A 19,497-nucleotide genomic window follows, 5' to 3' on the forward strand; every position below is an offset into this window, starting at 1 on the left:
GCTAAAACCACCACCTGACCTAACCTATCAAAGTTAGTTCCATAACTTCTAGGCTAAGGAAAAGGAACGCGCCTCAAGCGACCAACCCTTCAAAGTTAAAAGCACACCTATCCCTTTTCTATAGGATAGGATTCGTGTTGCTTCCTGCACCCAATAATATATCTACGGATATGTATGGTCCTAGCGACTTACGGATCTGAAATGTCGTCTTCACATCCCGTAGGGAGTGTGAAGCGAACACAGAGTTTCTTGCTTCGCTAAAGCGTGGCACTCAGGATGTTACTGAGTGTCATGCTCTGTTGAAATGCTTCCGAGGCCGCGCTCTCACCTCTTGAGCATTCATATTAAGAAAAAATCTTCAAAATCTTTATGCAAACATAATGAATGAGACCTCTTAAAAGAACTCCTTGGCTATAATGCCAGGGTGTTCTTGGACATGAACCAGTCTGGTCTTTTTACGGAACACCAGCCAGATTGTCGGGAGTGTGAAGCGAACCCAGAGTTTGCTTCGCTAAAGCGTGACTCAGGATGTTACTGAGTGTCATGCTCTGTTGAAATGCTTCCGAGGCCGCGCCCTCACCTCTTGAGCATTGATATTAAGAAAATAAATCAAATCTTATGCAAACATAATGAATGAGACCTCTTAAAAGAACTCCTTGGCTATAATGCTAGGGTGTTCTTGGACATGAACCAGTTTGGTCTTTTTACGGAACACCGCAGATTGTCCGTTGACCTTGACTTTCTATAGTTTTATCAAGATAAAACTTGAGAGACCCTACAGGGCACAGGACTCTCTAATGCCCTTGCCCAATAATTTGTGCCATACCCTTGGTCTCCAAGCCTTCGGGTCAAGGGTTAGACAGGTTTTCGTTCTTATCAAGAACGGAAGGCTTAGAGGACAGACCGCATTATGTCCTTTAAAGCCAAAACCTCTGATGATGGCTAAAACCTCACTAACCCTCCTTGCCGTGCTAGAGCGGTTAGAATATTAGATTTCTGGTCATGTGTATTAAGTTCGCAGAAAGGATAGGTTCGAAATGCTTTTGGCATCAGAAACTCAGACTACGTCTAAGTTCCATGCCGGAACCTTTGATCCAGAGAATTTCAAGATCTCCACAGACCTCAAGATCGTGAAGCTTTGTTGTTTGACATAACCGAATCTCTGAGCCTAGAGGCCGTCAACAACATATTTGCATATTCTACAATAGTTAGGACTTCTATCTTATCTCATACTTCATACGGAAAGATAGAACCATAACGAATTCACAGAGGTCGAGGTGGAGGAACAGTCATTTCCCTTCACTATCTCCAGAAACGGCCCCCTCCGATTGAAAACTGAAAATAGCAGCACTGCTTTGCCTTGGCCAAGAGACTGCCATTAATCTTGAAGATCTTATCGCTTCTCGATAGTCTGAACGCCTTCAGACTCAGAGAGGAGAGATATTAGATACTTCACTAAGTGACGATGTTAGATTACACCGATTCTCTCGGGAAGGGTCTTTGGAGAATTCTCTGAATTACCTGACCTCTGTGAATCCAACCTCTTAGAGGCCAACATGTGGCGACTAAAGCTAATCCTCTAGGATCATGAATAGGGAACAACTTAAGAGGAAGCTCCTTCGTCTTCAATATTACGAAAAACTTAACGAAAGGACGCCCTCAGTCTCTCCTCACTTTCGACATACTTCTAAGTGAGGATTACTCAGACGTCAGTAGTTGTTGCCTTCGATCGAGAAGACCCCCACGGACGTGCACTAGTTTAACGAACCTCTTGAGGATCGTTACGTTCCGTGCCCAAGCCCATAACCAATTCTCTCTTCTCGAGCTATGAGAGAGCTGAGAAATTATCCGAGATGATTTGGGCCACTCGATCCAAACTCACCCTTCGAGGAACTGGAGAGCCGAACCAATTATTTGGGCTTCCAGTTCTTTCAGACAATGTGCCAGAACATCTGTTTTCTCTGTTCGGATGTCTGGCACCCTCTCGCTATCACCTGAGGTGATCCTCAAGCCGTTGAGAGAAAATTAGAATTACAAGATCTTTGATGTTATTCCAATTTCTTCGTGAGGAAAATTTGTAGAGGTCTGAATTGCTGTTTATTCAGGGAAAACAAGCTTCTTCAGCGAGGAAATGGTCCCCAGCAAACTCATCCATTCCCTCACTCAGCCTGCTTCCTTCCCTAAATAAGGCTGCGCTTTGCATAAGCAGGAGAGCATTATTATAGTGCTATGCCGCGGTAGATTCGTACAGAATGTTACCGTGCGGTAAACCCGCACCTAACAAGTATAAGAGATATCTTGTTGAAATTTTCTAAGTAAACGGCAGGTATGATCATTCAAGATTACTAGAAATTTCCTCAACCCGAGGCTAAAATCCATGATTGTAGGGCAGAGAGACGGTTTATTAAGCCATACCCGCAAGGGGAGAGAGACGTAACCAATCGCGCATGACACCGAGCTAGCCGTACTGCGTAGATCACAGTAACAGCAGCCTTGATCATCGTCTCGCACTATGTGCCTGAGTTGCCAGCTACTCCTTTTACGAAGGGATAGGTATGAAATTATCGAGCAAAAGGGAACTCTCAAGCAGGCATATTTAAACGAAACAAAATTCGCTAAATACAGAAGCTGAGTTGGTGTTGCAGTTCAATTAGAATACTTCTCGTCTAAGTCGCAATCCGTAGAATAACTAGGATATGCGCCTACCCCTCGGACAATTCAACTGCTTAGTAGAATCATGTCGCGAGGTAATATACGTAGTATATTTATAGTATTCTGAACAACGATCTCCATCCTAAATTCTTTCCTTCAAGAAAACAAAATAAGGATTGGAGATCGACCACCTTCAATCTCTATCAAAAAGAGTGAAGGAGAAGTCTTCCTCGAAGGAAAGCTTCAATGGTGAACAGAATACTATCTGCCTGAGTTGCCAGCTACTCCCTTTACGAAGGAATAGGTATGATAATAACGAGCAAAAGGAAACTCTCAAGCAGGCCTATTTAAACGAAACAGAATTCGCTAAATACAGAAGCTGAGTTGGTGTTGTCGTAACAATACCTGAAGAGTTGTTCTTACTCCGAAAACTCTTGGAAGGTTGAAGGGAGTGTCAAATAAATACATTAGAACAACAGTTCTTTCGGCTTCTATCCGCAGAGGTAAATACGATATGCGTATATGACTCGACCCATGCGTTAGCAAAATGACGCAAAGATAAACTACGTAAGTATTGTAGTAATTTGAACATCGAATTCTCTACTACATCTTTCCTGGACGAGGAAGAGAGAAAGAAAGGAAAACGACTGTCCACGTTCTAATGAACGAGACTTTTAAAAGAACTCCTTGACTCTTTGCCAAGACTCTTTTCCAAGAAAAGGGAGTAACATTCGAATAGAGATCATCAAGAGAGAACCGTGGATCGAAAAAGACCGTTCAATGTTCTTATGATATTGGACAAAAGACTTCCTGGATAGTCTACAAGTCTTTCTCTTAACCCCGGATGAGCCTCTGAAAATGAATGAGAGCTCCTTCCGAAATTTGTTAATGAGTTTATCCGCTTAAACGATAAAAACCGTTAAAATCTATGTCAATGAGAACTACCCCAGTTATGAGGGTCCCCACTTAAATGACAATGGGGAAAAACGTCCTTGACTTGACAAAACCGTATTAGCACTTTGCTAATAGGGGAAAACCCTTTAACATGACCGAAAGTCACCCAGGAATCCGAGTATATAATCTTCCCGATTCTCAAGAAATCGATGAAGAGGAAAGAGGGATCGAAGAAAAAAATTCGGGTATGTCTCTCCGCTAACTCCGAATCCTTTTAAAAATTTCTGTAAAGAAATGTCCTCAACAGCAAATAAGACGCCTTCAAACAAGTCTTTTCTCTCGCAAAGCGTCCTGCCGAGCTTCCACCGAAGCGTCCTGGCGAATGTCCACAAAAGCGTCCTGCTGAGCGTCCTGCTGAGCGTCCTCAAAAGCGTCCTGCTGAGCGTCCTCAAAAGCGACCTGCTTAGCGTCCTGGAAAGCGTCCTCAAAAAACGTCCTGCTTAGCTACGAGCGTGTCTGAGCAGAGAACACCAAGTCTTCTAACGACGTTTCAGAGAGGAACTCGTTGAGCGCCTTGATGCATGCAAGGCCCGCCAAGAGGCGTCCTGGCGAGCGACCTTGCCAACATCTCAATGTTTATGACGAACCGCGTTTTGCGTATGACATTGAATATTTTTAAGGGACGTCCTCATGCGAGTCTCCATGGAGAGCCGCACGCTGCTCCTGAAGAGTGTGAACACTAAAGGAAGACGTATGGCTTTCGTCTTCCGCAAGGTGCTTGCCGAGCGTCCTGGAGAATGTCTCTACTTATAGGACGTCGAGCACCTCCAAAAGCTTCCTCACGTCTAAATTGCCCTTCTTATGCCGACCAGAGACAAAAGTGGTTTGACTGTGCAAAGCAGCTTGCCGGCCGTCAAACTTATCAGCTTGCTTTATCGAAGTAAAGCGAACGTTACATAACGTATACGGAGCGCAATGAGGAGAGGAGACGAATACTGAGTTGCTCCTCCAAAAGGTGGAATCAAGAATGTCCTTGATTACCAAATTCTTTTGGAATGCTAGCGAGGTTGAAACAGCTCTAACTTCATGAGCGTTCACTCGCAGGAGGCTCAAATCACTCTTCTGGCAAGATGAATGAACCTCCTAATAATGTATAAGTGATATATACATGAGCTCGTTCATATACATGAGCGTTCACACGCAGGAGGCTCAAATCACTCTTCTGGCAAGATGAATGAGCCTCCTTAATAATGTATAAATGATATATACATGAGGCGTTCTCGCAGGAGGCTCAAATCACTTCTTCTGGCAAGATGAATGAGCCTCCTTAAATGTCCCTTAGGAAAAGAGCCAGTGCATTCTTCTAAAAGGGAAAATGTGGTCTCTTTACTCTTTCATCCTCTCGTGACGAGAGAGAGGACGTGAAGCGTCCTCTTCTCTAAAGCTTCTTTAGGGGGCGCGAGTCCTTCCGAGAACTCCAACCCCTGTGTGGGGAGGACGCCTCGGAGGACGAGAAGCAATCCTTCAAGATTCGTGCACGTGCACGATCTTTAGCAGCCTGGGAAGAGTCAACAGGTTCTGCCGAAGGGACGCCAGATCGGTGAGCCCCCGTAACCCTCTTGCGGCTTTCGACATGCCCTCTCCCTGAGTCCTGGGAGTCCGACAGAGGTCCAGGCCTAGAGGCATTATGGGGCCGATCTGACGCCCCCTCCACAACACAGGGGCATACACTTCACAACACTGATTGGAGAGCGAGCACTTTAGTCTAAGATTACTTGATGTAATCCTTTAGCAGACACTTATTCTAGGCTCGTAAGCCATACCACAGGGTTAGGCAAAATAAAATCTACAGGAGGTTAGAAGGTTCATTATTTCTAACTTCTGTTTACTGTGGAGGAAAACTCCTGATTCTAACACGCTCTAAAATGCGTAAATGAATCCTCCTTCTTCCGTAATCAGTCACACATTACACTAATTACCTTATGCAAAGAAAACATGTAAACGTCATATATACTAAGCGAGTGTCTACCGAAAGTTACGGTAGCCTCACCTTACCATGCAGACAACAAAGTCTGAAACTAGGCTAACTAGCTTCAGACATCAAATGCAATGAAAAAATTTACGATAGCGTATGCCTAGCCACAAATCCAAGTTAATAATCGAAAGAATAATTAGGATACTTAAGTGGCTAATGAAGTTTCAAAATCCTAGGCGGAGGTCTGTAAACAGTTGTTTACCGACCGGCGACAGAAAAAAATATGAATAGAAAATGGGAATAGTTCCTGATATCCGCCTCCCAGCGGCGGGAATGGGTACTACCACCTGGCCGCCCACTGCGTGTGCCGCGAATTTTTAAATTCTGTCGGACTTCAGAAAATACAGCTATATATATATCTGTCAGGTAAGTTTCATGAACAAAATAAACTTTAAGTGAGAAGACCCGGAGTCAATCAGCTCTAATTTGAAAAGACGAGTGACTGTTGATGAAAATGTTTCCTGAATAAAATAAGCCCTGAATAAAATAAGCATTTTGGTAGGATAATGGCTTGCATTGATCATGATACAGGGTGCATGGTGGTTCACTTCCATCAACCTGTAAAGATCTGGTTGAAAAAGATTTAACAGCTCCAAACCATATCAGAACATTTTTTTTTTAAACAAAACCTAAAAACTTCACCGATGGACAAAAGGAAATAGAAAGAAAATGTCAATATCTTAAAAATACATATTAAAAATATACTTCCATTCAACATTCTTACAGAGTATTGATGACTTTAGTTTTTCCAATGGAGACCCAACATATCCAGCTCATACCCGGAATGCTCCTTGATGAAAAGTGCTAATATGCTTGTAAGAATAAACTTCATATTCAAACTGTCAAATGCCACTAGCAGCTTAGAAAACAATTTACAATTTAAATTTTGTTACCAATTTCTAGTTTTCTGAACAGATAGTTCCCTATGAGAATATATAGTATGTATAACAAAAAGACTACAATTCAATGTAAGTGTGTGATTTGCACGCATGTAAATAAAGATTATTTTCCTGAAAATTCCTCTTCTCCTTGACAGTATGTATGTGCTTAAACCAAAAGCTAGCAACCATTTAAGCATCAAGAGCAACCTGTTGTTTGTTTTTCAAGATGAGAGCAACAAACATTCTCTTATTGTAACCATTTTTAAACGGTAGATTAATATAGTTTATATTGCCATTATAACGAAACTTTCAAGTACCGAACACTAACAGTTTAATGAAATTGTATTTTTGTTTAGAAATGTTTAATTATGAAATGTGCTGCATCAGTGCTTGTGGACATTAAATTCACTTCCCCTGAAGAGTACTGTCAGACCATCAAAGAGCAGGAGGCAGCTCGCGAGCAACAGGTTGCCCATTTCTGGCTTAAACTATGTTCCCAGAAACAACCAATTTGTCATTCCTTGCAAAAATTTAGTTCATATTACTTATACAGGCAGTCCCCGGGTTACGACGGGGGTTCCGTTCTTGAAACGGGTCGTAAGCCGAAAATCGTTGTAAGCCGGAACATTGTCAAAAATCCTAAGAAAACCTTACTTTGCATTTTTCATAAAAAAAAAAAACTTTAAATATTGATTATTTTGCATTTTTGGTGTCCTATTTCATCTGCCAGATCAGCGTTTGTAGGCGTCGTAACCCTGGAAATAATTTCTGATGAATATAATAGAAAAGCGTCGTAACCTCAGAACGTCGTAAGCCGAGACCGTCGTAACCCGGGGACTGCCTTTATATAAAAATAGGAAATACTTAGATAATAATTAGTTAAAAGCAAATGACCTGCCACATGAATAAAGCAATGCACAGAGATACTATACCTGACGTCCAGTATGCCTGCATCGGTTGGGAGCTGTTGCCTAATGTCTGTGAGATTTTCCTTATGGCAGTAGGCATATGTTCTTCGACCAAATGAAGGACAGTAAGGTTTTTTGGAGAATCATTATGGGTAACAATGATCTTCTCCATATCCAGCACTTCTAACTGTGAGAGTACTTCAGTTACAGGATTTTTAATATGCTGGTTATTCCTGGAATGAAAACAAATAATTTTCAAATAGAAAAAAAGCTAAATTACAAAAAACATATATGTACCGATTTAGTAAACATTTTAATGAAAACTCATAATCACATGAGTCAATAAAATGGAAAAGTAATGCACAGTAGTATGCCTGTTTGATTGATTTTGTTATTCAAAATATATACAGCATGAGGTCCGTGCAGGCCATCAAATGCTTTCTGATGATTATACTTTAATTAACAAAATCAAACAGGCATACTACTGTGGATTTACTTTCCCAAATATTTTAATAATATAAAATTATATTTTGTGTAAGGTTTTTTGTTTTGTTTGTATGGCGTTTTTACATTGCATGGAACCAGTGGTTATTCAGCAACGGGACCAACGGCTTTACGTGACTTCCGAACCATGTCGATAGTGAATTTCTATCACCAGAAATGCACATCTCTCACACCTCAACGGAATGCCCGAGAATCGAACTCGCGTCCACCGAGGTAGCACGCCAACACCATGCCGACCATGCCACCGAGGCACTTATTTATTTCTTTTTTTTGTGTAAGGTAATACACACCAAGTTTAATCTAGACAATCTTTTTCCAGCCCCCCCCACAAAAAAAATTTAAGTTGTTAATGATTAAACATAATTAAGGCTAAAAAAGTTTCATGTGCTGCAAGCCTGCAAAATTACAGCATTTAGAGCAATCTTAGATTTTCCTGGATCAGCAATGCAAGATTATATACTGAAACATTTGATGGCATGTAAGTCACTACTATATGAGTGACATATGCCACTGAAATAAGAAGTATTTCCTCCAAGCTATGAAAGAAAGGGGTATTTTAATGTTTCATTATCTACAGTAATGGTAAGTTTACAATATGAGTAACTGGTATACTGGCATCATTGGAACTTAACTGAACATAGATGTGGATCCTGTTTGGTATGAGCTGCATGAATTAACTGAAAAGACAGGCATTACAGGGGCCGACAGATGCCCCCTCCTGAGAATTTCATTTACACTTCTACTGATAACAGGACAACTTACAGTGAACACCATCCTGACAAATTCAGTACACTGGTTCCTTCACGAGCATACATCATAGCAAACTACAGAGGCATCTGGCAATTCCACAACATAGCATTGTAATGTCCCTGTAGCAAACAAGCTGTGCAGCAAAAAAATGAAGATGCAATCACATGTTTACCAATGAATAAATTAACTATAAAAAATACTGATAACATACTGCAGCACATCAGTAAAAAAAATAATGAATTTGATATTAAATTACCTTTGTGGATTACTTGTGAATATTTGTGAAAAAGTTATTATCTATGAATCTTCTTGCTTTTATCCTTAATCAAAATACCTGACAATTGTTTCAGCCATTGATTTACAGCTATCATCTGTGCTTATATTAAATATAAAATGGATCTACGAGACAGTAAGATAAGTACAGTAAAAAAAAAATTAGTAAAAAAAAATTAAGATGAAAAATAAGGATAAAAAATTGAAAATAAACACATAAACCTACTAATCAGGAAAACTGAAAATTAACTACAGAAACATCACTGAAGACAGATGCGGAAGGTCATACATGAGAATCCCATAAGCCTGCAGCAAGACTTTCTGCTCACAATACAAGGGCACTTGAAAACATTCCTCACAAGCTGCTGTAGTGTGATGCTCACAGCTTCAAGCACTCAGCAGCTGTCCATAGCTCTCTCCTAAGGCCCTTTGTTATGTATATCTACAAAGTGCTGATGTATGGCCAAGTTATTGCTATGAACTTGTATAAAATTAATATTAATAATACTTACATGTATAATTTATCTAGTCCTAAATCCCCAAAAATCCCCCAAAACTGCACCAAAATTTACCACACTGGCAACCCTGTTACCTCCTATTCTGTCTGCCAGTTGGCAACACTGCTGTTGACAGTTACAAAACCTTCCCTTGAAAATCAGTTGTGATAGGCAGACCATGGGGTAGGATGGGTGGGACTAGATAAATTATACAGGTAAGTATCATTAATATTAATTTTATAATAAAAATTCCATATTAATAAACATTACCTTAATATAATTTATTTAGCCCGATTAACCACATTGAAAAGGAGGAGGGAATCTGAGTAAAATTTCCTTTTCGGGCAGAATAGGAGGAACCAACCTAAGCCAATTAATGAAACAGGAAGAATAAGAAAAAAAATAATAATAACAGGACATAAAACAACAAAGAAATATATATCATATGCAGAGTTATAAACTCAACCCAAAGTCTAAGATACACTAAGAACTCAAAGTCTCCTACCATAATGCCACCAAACTGTGGTAGTAAAGGACAAGGAGTAAGTGCATAGTCAGTCAATCTGTACAAAAGTCAGGTGACCGACCAGATGACCAGTCAGACGACATCAAGGGCAGCAAGGCTGCACCCCGATGACTTTATCAAGCACTACAACGACATCTGCTCTCTCATGAATGTCTGGCGCCAAGAGAGAGGAGCGGGTATTGGCAACTCTTTCCCTGAAGGATGAGTGCCTGGACTGCCTGGGCGATTCAAAGCTAAGCAAACACTGGGGGGTGTATCAGCGCAACCCAACGTCGCCAGCAGCGATATCGGCTCATGAGCAACTCCTGACTCGAGCTTTCTGGTGCCAAGAGAAAGGAGCGCGGAGCAAAAAGGCGACTCAGCCCCGAAGGATGAGTGCCTGACAGTCCAAACTGGTCTCATGTTAAAAGATCATCGGAGGGTGTACCAACGCAACCGACTTTGTCAACAAGAAACTCAGAGCTACTTAATGTCTCCTGATCTTGCACGAGTGTCTGACTCTGAGAAAACAAGTGAGGCAAAAAGTAGATGGCGAACGAGTTACCAGATGACAGCAGACGATCCATTGACTAATTCCCTGTCCAGAAAGACAATGGAAGAAGCGTGAGTCGTCAGGACAAGCGAACCAGTGGCTAGTCCTAGGTCAGCATCGACTTTGGGAGAAGCGTAGTCGCCAGTGCCGACAACCCAGTGGCTGGTCCCAAGTCACACTGACAATGGAAGCAGCATGAGTTGTCAAGCAGCCAGTCCTCGCCATCAACAACACCTAAATGCCAAACTGACTAATTCCCATTTTAACTAAACCAAAAACTGCCAAGTTATAATGCAAAAAAATAAATAAATAAATAAACCCCCCCCCCCACAAAAATACTTATACAACAAAATAAGATACAGGTAGCAACCAAACATAAAACAGGAAGACTACCTAATTCTCCTGTCTGACGACCTGTCCTGCCATCACCAACGGGCCCAAAGAACGAAGGTCGCCTAGAACTAGAGAAATATCCCTCTAGTAAAAAGAGGCAAAAACAGAATTAGAATGCCAAGTCGCCGCCTCAAGCACCCTGGCGACTGAGACGTTCTTCATAAAAGCTACTGATGTAGCAACTGCTCTAATACTGTGTGCTCTTGGCACCTGGCCTTCACAGGCAGCCAAACCGCCAGTTTTAACAATAAGATCTCTGAGGAAAAAGGATACACCATTCTTTGATATAGGTCTCTTCACATTTCAGGGTGAAACAAACAGATGATGGGGACGACCCTGAATGTCTTTCGTGCGACATAAATAGCATGAGAGTGCCCTAACAGGGCAAAGAAAGTTAACTCACTAATTTCGTGGATATAAATCATATAATACGTGAATGGTAATTAACATAAAGCCGCATTAACAATTAATGAGAGCTTTAAAGGTACAAAAAGCTTAAGAAATTTATAAAGAGCAGATGTGATTTCAACAACATGGGCACTCGTTAACAACTAATTTTCAAGGGAAGGTTTTGTAACTGTCAACAGCAGTGTTGCCAACTGGGGGACAGAATAGGAGGTAATGTGGTTGTCAATGTGGTAAATTTTGGTGCAGGTAATGTTTATTAATATTTAAATTATTACTGCTTATTTTTTTACATTCTCAAGACTGAATGACCAAACTTTAACAATGACGCACATTTTTCACCTTACAGTAATTTGAAAGAAATGAGATTACTACAATGGAACGGTTAAATAAAACCATTATCGTAAAAACAAATGGGATGAAAATGTTCTTCCCAGAAGTGATGCTGTGTATATGACTACATACATTGGTGTTATGTGGTGCAGAAAGCCCGATTCTACGATGGGTGTTTTAAAAGACTTACAATTCATCTTCTAAATGTTTCTGACATACAGAAATATAGAGATATGAAAGCATACAAAACTTCACTCCACGTGTACTGATACTGACTGATAATCCCGTCATAAACATAGCTAGGAACTTGAGATAGACGACTAATTCCCTTTTTCCTATAGAGTTCACTGAGCAAAGATTCATGCTGTTAGCGCCAAAGAAAATTTTACTCTACAGTAACAAATCCTGAGCATCTACAAATAATAATGGAAGGAAGATGAAAATTATTCTCAGAGTAATTTTTACAGCAGAGAGAGAGAGAGAGAGAGAGAGAGAGAGAGAGAGAGAGAGAGAGAGAGAGAGAGAGAGAGAGAGAGAGAGAGAGAGAGAGAGAGAGAGAGAGAGAATTAAGTTTTCTCCCTTCTTTCACTATACAAGCAGTCCCCGGGTTACGACGGGGGTTCCGTTCTTGAGACACGTCGTAACCCGAAAATCGTCGCAAGCCAGAACATCGTAAAAAATCCTAAGAAAAACTTACTCTTAATGCTTTGGGTTCATCGAAAACTATGTAAACTGCATTCTTATTGCATTTTTCATTAAAAAAAACCTTCAAATATTGATTATTTTGCATTTTTGGTGTCATACTTCATCTGCCAGATGAGCATTGTAGGCGTCGTAACCCTGGAGATAATGTTTGATGAATATAATTGAGAAGTGCCTTAACCTCGGAACGTCGTAAGCCGAATCTGTCGTAACCCCAGGACTGCCTGTATTCGTACACTCCTGATCTACAGCCCCTATGATACTTAGTATTTGTCAACTCTAGAATAAAGTTTCTGTTTGGTATTCATCTGTTGTGTCCACTGAATATTGCATCAACATTAATGATTCTTGTGGTAAATGTTCATTTCAGTCATGTGTTTACAACTTTATTGAGTTTGTTTCATAAGCAGCTTTGCTAAGTGCCTTTCATTTTCATTTGCTAAACCAAAGAATATTAACCAGGTACAATTTCAAGTACCCAGATGCCCTTTTTGTTTGCTGTGATGTGTACTACTAGAATTCACGAAAGTCATAGTACCATCCTGTATTTATCAAATATTTTGAAAAATCAATAATACAGTCAAACCCCACCTATTCGCAGATACAGGATTCACAGAAAATTAGCCTATTTGGGGAATTTTTCGTAGAAAAATATCTACTAATTACTATATTTTCATATTTTCTTGAATAAATACCTTTTCATGATACAGTTACTATAATAGGTAGGTATAAGAATTTTTAAATGGGGTGTTTGCAGTTTGAACTATCAAAATACGTAGGTACTTTACTAGCATTTTTTGAGGGTTGTTAAATTTGGGGATTTTAGCGATCTGCTGGGGGTTGTGGTCGATATCACCCTTTGAATCCAGGGGTTTAACTGTATTCTTAGAGCAACGATAACATTACTCACAAAAAACTGACGTATGGAGCAGGCAGGCAATGAGAAAGTGGACAGGACTCTTTGGGATTTATTTTTGATAGTTTTTGAAGGCCCAGCAGCAGCTCTGGATCAGATCCATTGACCCAGGTGTAAACAACATCAATGGGAAGACCACTTGATATTCTGGAAATAGAAAAGTTGATTTCAAAATGGCATTTCACAAAATTCCCCTCTAATCAATAATAATGAGATGTAACCCCCTAATACCATTTCTCATTCATATCAACTAGTTTTTCATCATCAGTGACCTACACACTACCCTTCCAGACTCCTTAAATTTGGTTGTCATTACTATACTACATATACAAACCTGAACTTCTATACCAATCACAAGAAACGTAACAGACATTTGCTTGCTAGCAAAAATGATATTGTTAAGATACAATAAAGTTTTGTACATACTTACCTGGCAGATATATACTTAGCTATAGACTCGGTCGTCCCGACAGAATTTCAAAACTCGCGGCACACGCGACAGGTAGGTCAGGTGATCCACCATTCCCGCCGCTGGGTGGCGGGGTCTGGAACTATTCCCGTTTTCTAAGCCATAATTTCTCTTCCACCTGTCTCCTGAGGGGAGGATGGGTGAGCCATTAATCGTATATATCTGCCAGGTAAGTATGTACAAAATTTTATTGTATCTTAACAATATCATTTTTGTACATGAAACTTACCCAGCAGATATATACTTAGCTGATTGGCACCCTTGGTGGCGGGCAAGAGACAGCTAAAAACAAAATAATACTTAAACTAAATACATTAAAAAACAGGGAAAAAACAACCTATGTTCTTGGATAAAATAATCCATAGTTCCTACCTGATTGGGCTGAAGACTTCATGACTACTGTCGATGAGTCTGCCTGCCTCAAGAGTTTCAACGAGGAATGAACCTATGGTTGAATAACTCTTTGGATCGTGTCAATGGGGGCTAGCCCGCTTACGCGACAGAGCCTATTCTGGATCGTACCAATGGGGGCTGACCCACTTACATGGTAGAGCCTTGACCTTTTGTCATATCAATGGAGACTCGCCCTCTTACATGACAGAGTTAAGGTTATTAAAAAATCACAAAGAGCACTGAAGCCAATCCCGATCACCTGACCATGTTAGTATTGTTATAATCTATGAATTGCAAGAGGGTTCCCTATTCCCTTTGACAATTAACCAATAAAAAACAACCAACCAATAAAAAGTAAGTAAACACATAAACTAAATTAGGAAGGATTAGCCTCAGCCCCTTCTCCCAGCACTGAATTCGCCGAAACATACGCTCCCAGAGCAAAGCACTTTTCGTACGAAATTTTAACGTCTCTTAGTAATTCGAGGCGAACACAGAATTACATCTCCAAACGTAGACTCTATAAGAGCCTGAAGAGACCATGTTTTGTGAAATGCCATAGACGTAGCTATGGCTCTCACTTCATGAGCTCTCACTCTGAGAACCTTGAGGTGCTCTTCATCGCACTTAAGGTGAGCTTCCCTTATTACATCTTTTATGAAGTATGTAAGGGCGTTCTTAGAAATCGATCTTTTCGGATCTCTTACAGAGCACCAAAGACTTTCTTCTGTACCTCTCAGCAACTTCTTCTTCTCCAGGTAGAACTTGAGTGCCCTGACTGACACAAAGTCCTTTCTAGTTCTCTCCCTGTTTAATGAAGATAGTCCTCTTATCTAAAAGCTTCTTGGCCAAGGCTTTGAGGGATTTTCATTTTTTGCTAGAAAAAATGGTTTAAAGGAGCAAATCGCTGAATCCTTCTTAAAACCCACTTTGCCTTCCAAAGCTTGCAACTCGCTAATTCTCTTGGCTGTTGCTAACGCAAAGAGGAATAATGACTTTCTCGTTTAGTCTCTAAACGAAGCTGCGTGAGACGGTACAAATTTTTCCGACATTACGAACTTGAGGACCACATCCAAGTTCCAGCTAGGCTTCTTGATTACATGGTCTTTCGTGGTTTCGAAAGACCTTATAAGGTCATGTAGATCTTTATTATTCGTCAGATCTATTCCTCTATGTCGAAAAACTGAGGCCAGCATACTTCTGTAACCCTTCACTGTTGAAACTGCCAGGTTACAGTCTTTTCTCAAATATAAGAGAAAATCTGCGATTTCAGTTACAGAGGTACTAGAAGAGGATATTTTCTTTCCCTTACACCATCTTCTAAACAACTCCCACTTCGACTGATATACTTTAGAGGTGGAGACTCTTCTGGCTCTTGCAATAGCCTTCGCCACTTCTCGTGAAAAGCCCCTTGCTCTGACAAGTCCTTCGACAGTCTGAAGGCGGTCAGACTTAGAGCGGGGAGGTTTTTGTGAAACCTGTCGAAGTGGGGTTGTTTGAGAAGATCGTTCCTTAGTGGAAGCGATCTTGGAAAATCTACTAACCCCTCCAGCACCTCTGTGAACCAATCGAGAGCTGGCCAGAAGGGAGCGATGAGGGTCATTCTTGTTCCTTCCGAGCAAGCGAACTTCCTCAATACTTCCCCTACTATCTTGAAAGGAGGGAAGGCGTATGCGTCCAAGCCCGTCCAATCTAGCAGAAAGCTGTCTACTGCTACTGCTTGTGGATCCGAGATCGGGGAGCAATAGGTCTCTAATCTGTGATTCTTGTTGGTCGCGAACAGGTCTATATTGGGCCTTCCCCACAGATGCCAAAGTTGTTGGCAAATCTGAGGATTGAGAGTCCATTCCGTGGGTAGGACTTGTTCTTTTCTGCTCAACAGATCTGCCCGGACATTTTTCTCTCCCTGCACAAACCTTGTGAGAAGAGAGATCTTCCTTTCCTGAGCCCAAATCAGCAGATCCTTTGCTGATTCGTACAGGAAAAGGAATGCGTCCCCCCTTGTTTCTTTATATAAGCGAGGGCTGTTGTGTTGTCCGAGTGAATCTGAATCCCCAGACCTGAGACCTGTTCCTCGAAATGAACTAAAAGCTAGATGAATGGCTGTTAGTTCTTTCTTGTTTATGTGCCAGGACACTTGTTCTCCTTCCCAAGTGCCTGACACTTCTTCCGAACCTAGGGTCGCTCCCCACCCTGAATCTGAGGCGTCTGCAAATAACGCTAGGCGCGGGTTCTGTAAGCGAAGGGAGATTCCCTTGCTTAGTTTCTGTGGATCTAACCACCAACGGATATTCTCCTTGATCCCTTTCGAGATTGGAAATGTATCTCCTAGATTGTTGGACTTCCAATCCCACTTCTCCTTCAGATAAAATTGAAGGGGTCGTAGGTGTAGTCTTCCTAAGGAAACGAACTGTTCCATCTAGAGGAGAGGGTCCCCAGTAAGCTCATCCATTCCCTCGCGGAACAATGTTCTTTCCTTAAGAAGACTGCCACCTTTTCTAAGCAGCGTTCTCTCCTTTCCTGCGAAGGATACGCTAGAAAATCCCGAGAATCCATCTGAATCCCCAGATAGACAATACTCTGCTGGGGAGTCAGCATGGATTCCTCACGATTGACTAAAAGTCCTAGGGACTTTGTCAAATTTAGAGTAACTAACAGGTCCTCCAGACATTTTTTCTCCGATTGGGCTCTTATTAGCCAATCGTCCAGATATAACGAGATCCTGATCCCTTCCAGATGTAGCCAATAAGCTACATTCTTCATGATGTCCGTGAAGACTTGAGGGGCAGTCGAAAGTTCGAAGCACATCGCTCGGAACTGGAACACTTTCCCTTGGAACATGAATCTCAGATATTTCCTTGCTGCCGGATGAATTGGCACATGGAAATACGCATCCTGAAGGTCCAGGGACACCATCCAGTCCCCTGGACGAAGAGCAGACAGAACAGAGGAAGACGTCTCCATTGAAAATTTCTTCTTCAAGACAAAGAAATTCAGGGCACTGACGTCTAGAACCGGTCTCCATCCCCCCGATGCTTTCGGTACCAGGAATAGCCGATTGTAAAATCCTGGAGACTGGAGATCTTGAACCAGTTCTACCGCTTCCTTGGAAATCATCTGTTCCACTGCTTGCAAAATAGCAAGCTTTCGGACCGGATCCGAGTATCTTGCAGTCAACTCCCTTGGAGTTGTCGTCAAGGGAGGATTTTCCCTGAAGGGGATCAAGTATCCTTTTTTCAGGATAGAGAGGGACCAAGAGTCCGCTCCCTTCTGCGCCCAGACTTTTGCAAAGTGGAGTAGTCTGGCGCCTACTTTCGTCTGGAGGACTCCCTGCTCATCTAGACTTCCCGAAGGACCTTCTAGATGGTCTACTCCTTCTATCTGGTCTGCGACCTCTAAGAGGGGCTCTAGAAGAGGAGGCACCTCGAAAGGGCTGTACAAAAGAGGGTCTCTTTTTTTCTCTATAGGCACTGCCGGCCTAAACTTCTTGGCTGAGTGCGTGAGGAGATCCTGAGTTGCCTTCTCCGTAAGAGATTTAGAAACCTCTCTAACAGTCTCCTGTGGAAACAGATGCGGGGATAACGGTGCAAAAAGAAGAGATGTTCTTTGCAAAAGGTGTGATACGGCTCTTGCTAGAAAAGAGCTAAAGACCGATCTCTTCTTTAAGACTCCCGTTCCAAAAAGAGAGGCAACTTCTACGGAACCGTCCATGACCGCTCTGTCCAAGCAAGCCAGGAGCGTTGAAAGTTCCTCCATGGAAACAAAGTCAGTGTCCTGAGCTCTCTTAGCTAAAGCTCCCAAAGCCAGTCCATAAAATTGAAGACTTCCAGGGTTTTAAAGAGGCCCTTTAGAAGGTGGTCTAGCTCACACATGCCCCATGTTGCCTTAGCAGACAGCAAAGACTTCCTCCTGGAAGAGTCCACTAAGGGAGCAAAATCCGCATCTGCGGAAGAAGGGAGGCCTAACCCCATAGGTTCTTTGGTCTCGTACCACCTTCCTGGTTTGCCTGTTAACTTGGAAGGAGGGCAGGAAAAAACTGTTTTGCCCGCTTCCCTTCTGGAAGTCAACCACTCTGAAAAGGTCTTTAAGGCCTTTTTCATACAAAGAGCGGGGCGCATCTTGACGAAGGAAGACGACTTGAGAGCTTTTGTGCTAGACATCAAAGATCCTCGGTGAAGGAGGGTCAGCAGGATGAAGGGAGTCTCCGAACTCCTTTAGCAGCAAAAGTGAAAGTCTCTTGTAGTCAGAAACTGCTACATCTACTGGCTCGTCGTCTTCCGATACCTGGTCCAACTGATCCACCGAAGGAGACCGTTTGGGAGTGATCTGGCTCTTCCCGGGAGAAGAACTCCTTTCCCGAGAAGGGGAGCGCTGAACATTAGCACTTCTATACGAAGAGTGAGGCTCCTGCCTGTCCGAAACACTCTTGCGCCTACTAGACTCTTGTTGTCTAGGTTCTTGCAGTTCGCCAGGTTCGCGGCGCTTGCTAGGCTCCTGGCGCCCTGATTCAGGGCGCTTGAAAAGATCCCCGCGTCCTGATTCATGACGCTTAACAGGCTCTTGGCGCCCTAACTCTTGACGCCTAACGTACTCCTGGCGTCCTGCCTCCTGGCGTCCTAACTCCTGGCGCCCTGACTCATGGCGTCCTGATTCCTGCCTTCTAGCAGACTCCTGACGTCCTGAATCCTGTGGTCTGAGAGGCTCTTGACGCCCTTTCTTGCGTCTTGCTGCCTCTTTGCGCCTGTCTGGCTCCTGGTCCTGCAGAGCCAAAGGATCCTGATACTTAAATCGGTTTTCCGGTTCCTTGAACCTAAACCGATCGAGACTTCTGCTCGATTCGGGGCGTCTCATAGGGCGCTTCGGAGAAGTCAGCCTATAGGGCGAAAGAACTCTTCTCTCAGGAGAACAACTCCTATCGGACGAGTCTCTCGACGAAGGCGATAAACGCCCTGGAGATTGTGAGGGTTCTCTCCTATACGAAGAGGGGCGCTTAGCGGAACTCTTAACAGGGAGCGAAACATCTTTCCTCCTTGTCGAGTCCTTAGCAAAGGAGCCTACTAAAGAAGCTAACTGCTCTTGCAGATTAATCAAAAACTTCTTCGTAGGATCCTGAAGAGAAGGCTCCTCTTGTTTCGTCTTCTTAGGTCCCGAAGGCCAATCCTCGGGAAAACGCTCTGGGCTGGAATCAGCCGCGTCTCCTTTAGGCGCCTTCCAGGCTCTCTTCAAAGGGCGCGAAAGAGTTGCCGAACTCCATCCTCGTTTAGGAGAGGAAGAGTCTGAGGCCGAAAAACACTCCCTTAGGACGCCTTTTCTGCGGCAATCCGAGGCAGCCTGGGACTTTACAACAGGATCTGCCGAAGGGACGCCTGACCGTTGGGGATGTTCTGCATCCTCCCTGCGGCTTTCGACAATTCCTCCTCCCCTGGTCCTGGGA

General features: G+C 42.5%; 1 protein-coding gene across 1 annotated transcript in view; it reads right to left on the reverse strand.

Annotated features, from left to right (window-relative positions):
* LOC135220496 (N-acetylglucosamine-1-phosphotransferase subunits alpha/beta-like) overlaps positions 1-19,497 on the reverse strand; it is a 185,272-nt gene that overhangs the window by 128,625 nt on the left and 37,150 nt on the right. Inside the window, exons 4-5 of the mRNA XM_064257634.1 lie at positions 13,196-13,348; positions 7,395-7,603 (exon numbers count right to left, since the gene is read on the reverse strand). Of these exons, the coding sequence (XP_064113704.1) occupies positions 7,395-7,603; positions 13,196-13,348 (362 nt within the window). The remainder of the gene's footprint in view (positions 1-7,394; positions 7,604-13,195; positions 13,349-19,497) is intronic.

The sequence above is a fragment of the Macrobrachium nipponense genome, chromosome 2 (assembly GCF_015104395.2).
Source record: "Macrobrachium nipponense isolate FS-2020 chromosome 2, ASM1510439v2, whole genome shotgun sequence".
NCBI lineage: Eukaryota > Metazoa > Arthropoda > Malacostraca > Decapoda > Palaemonidae > Macrobrachium > Macrobrachium nipponense.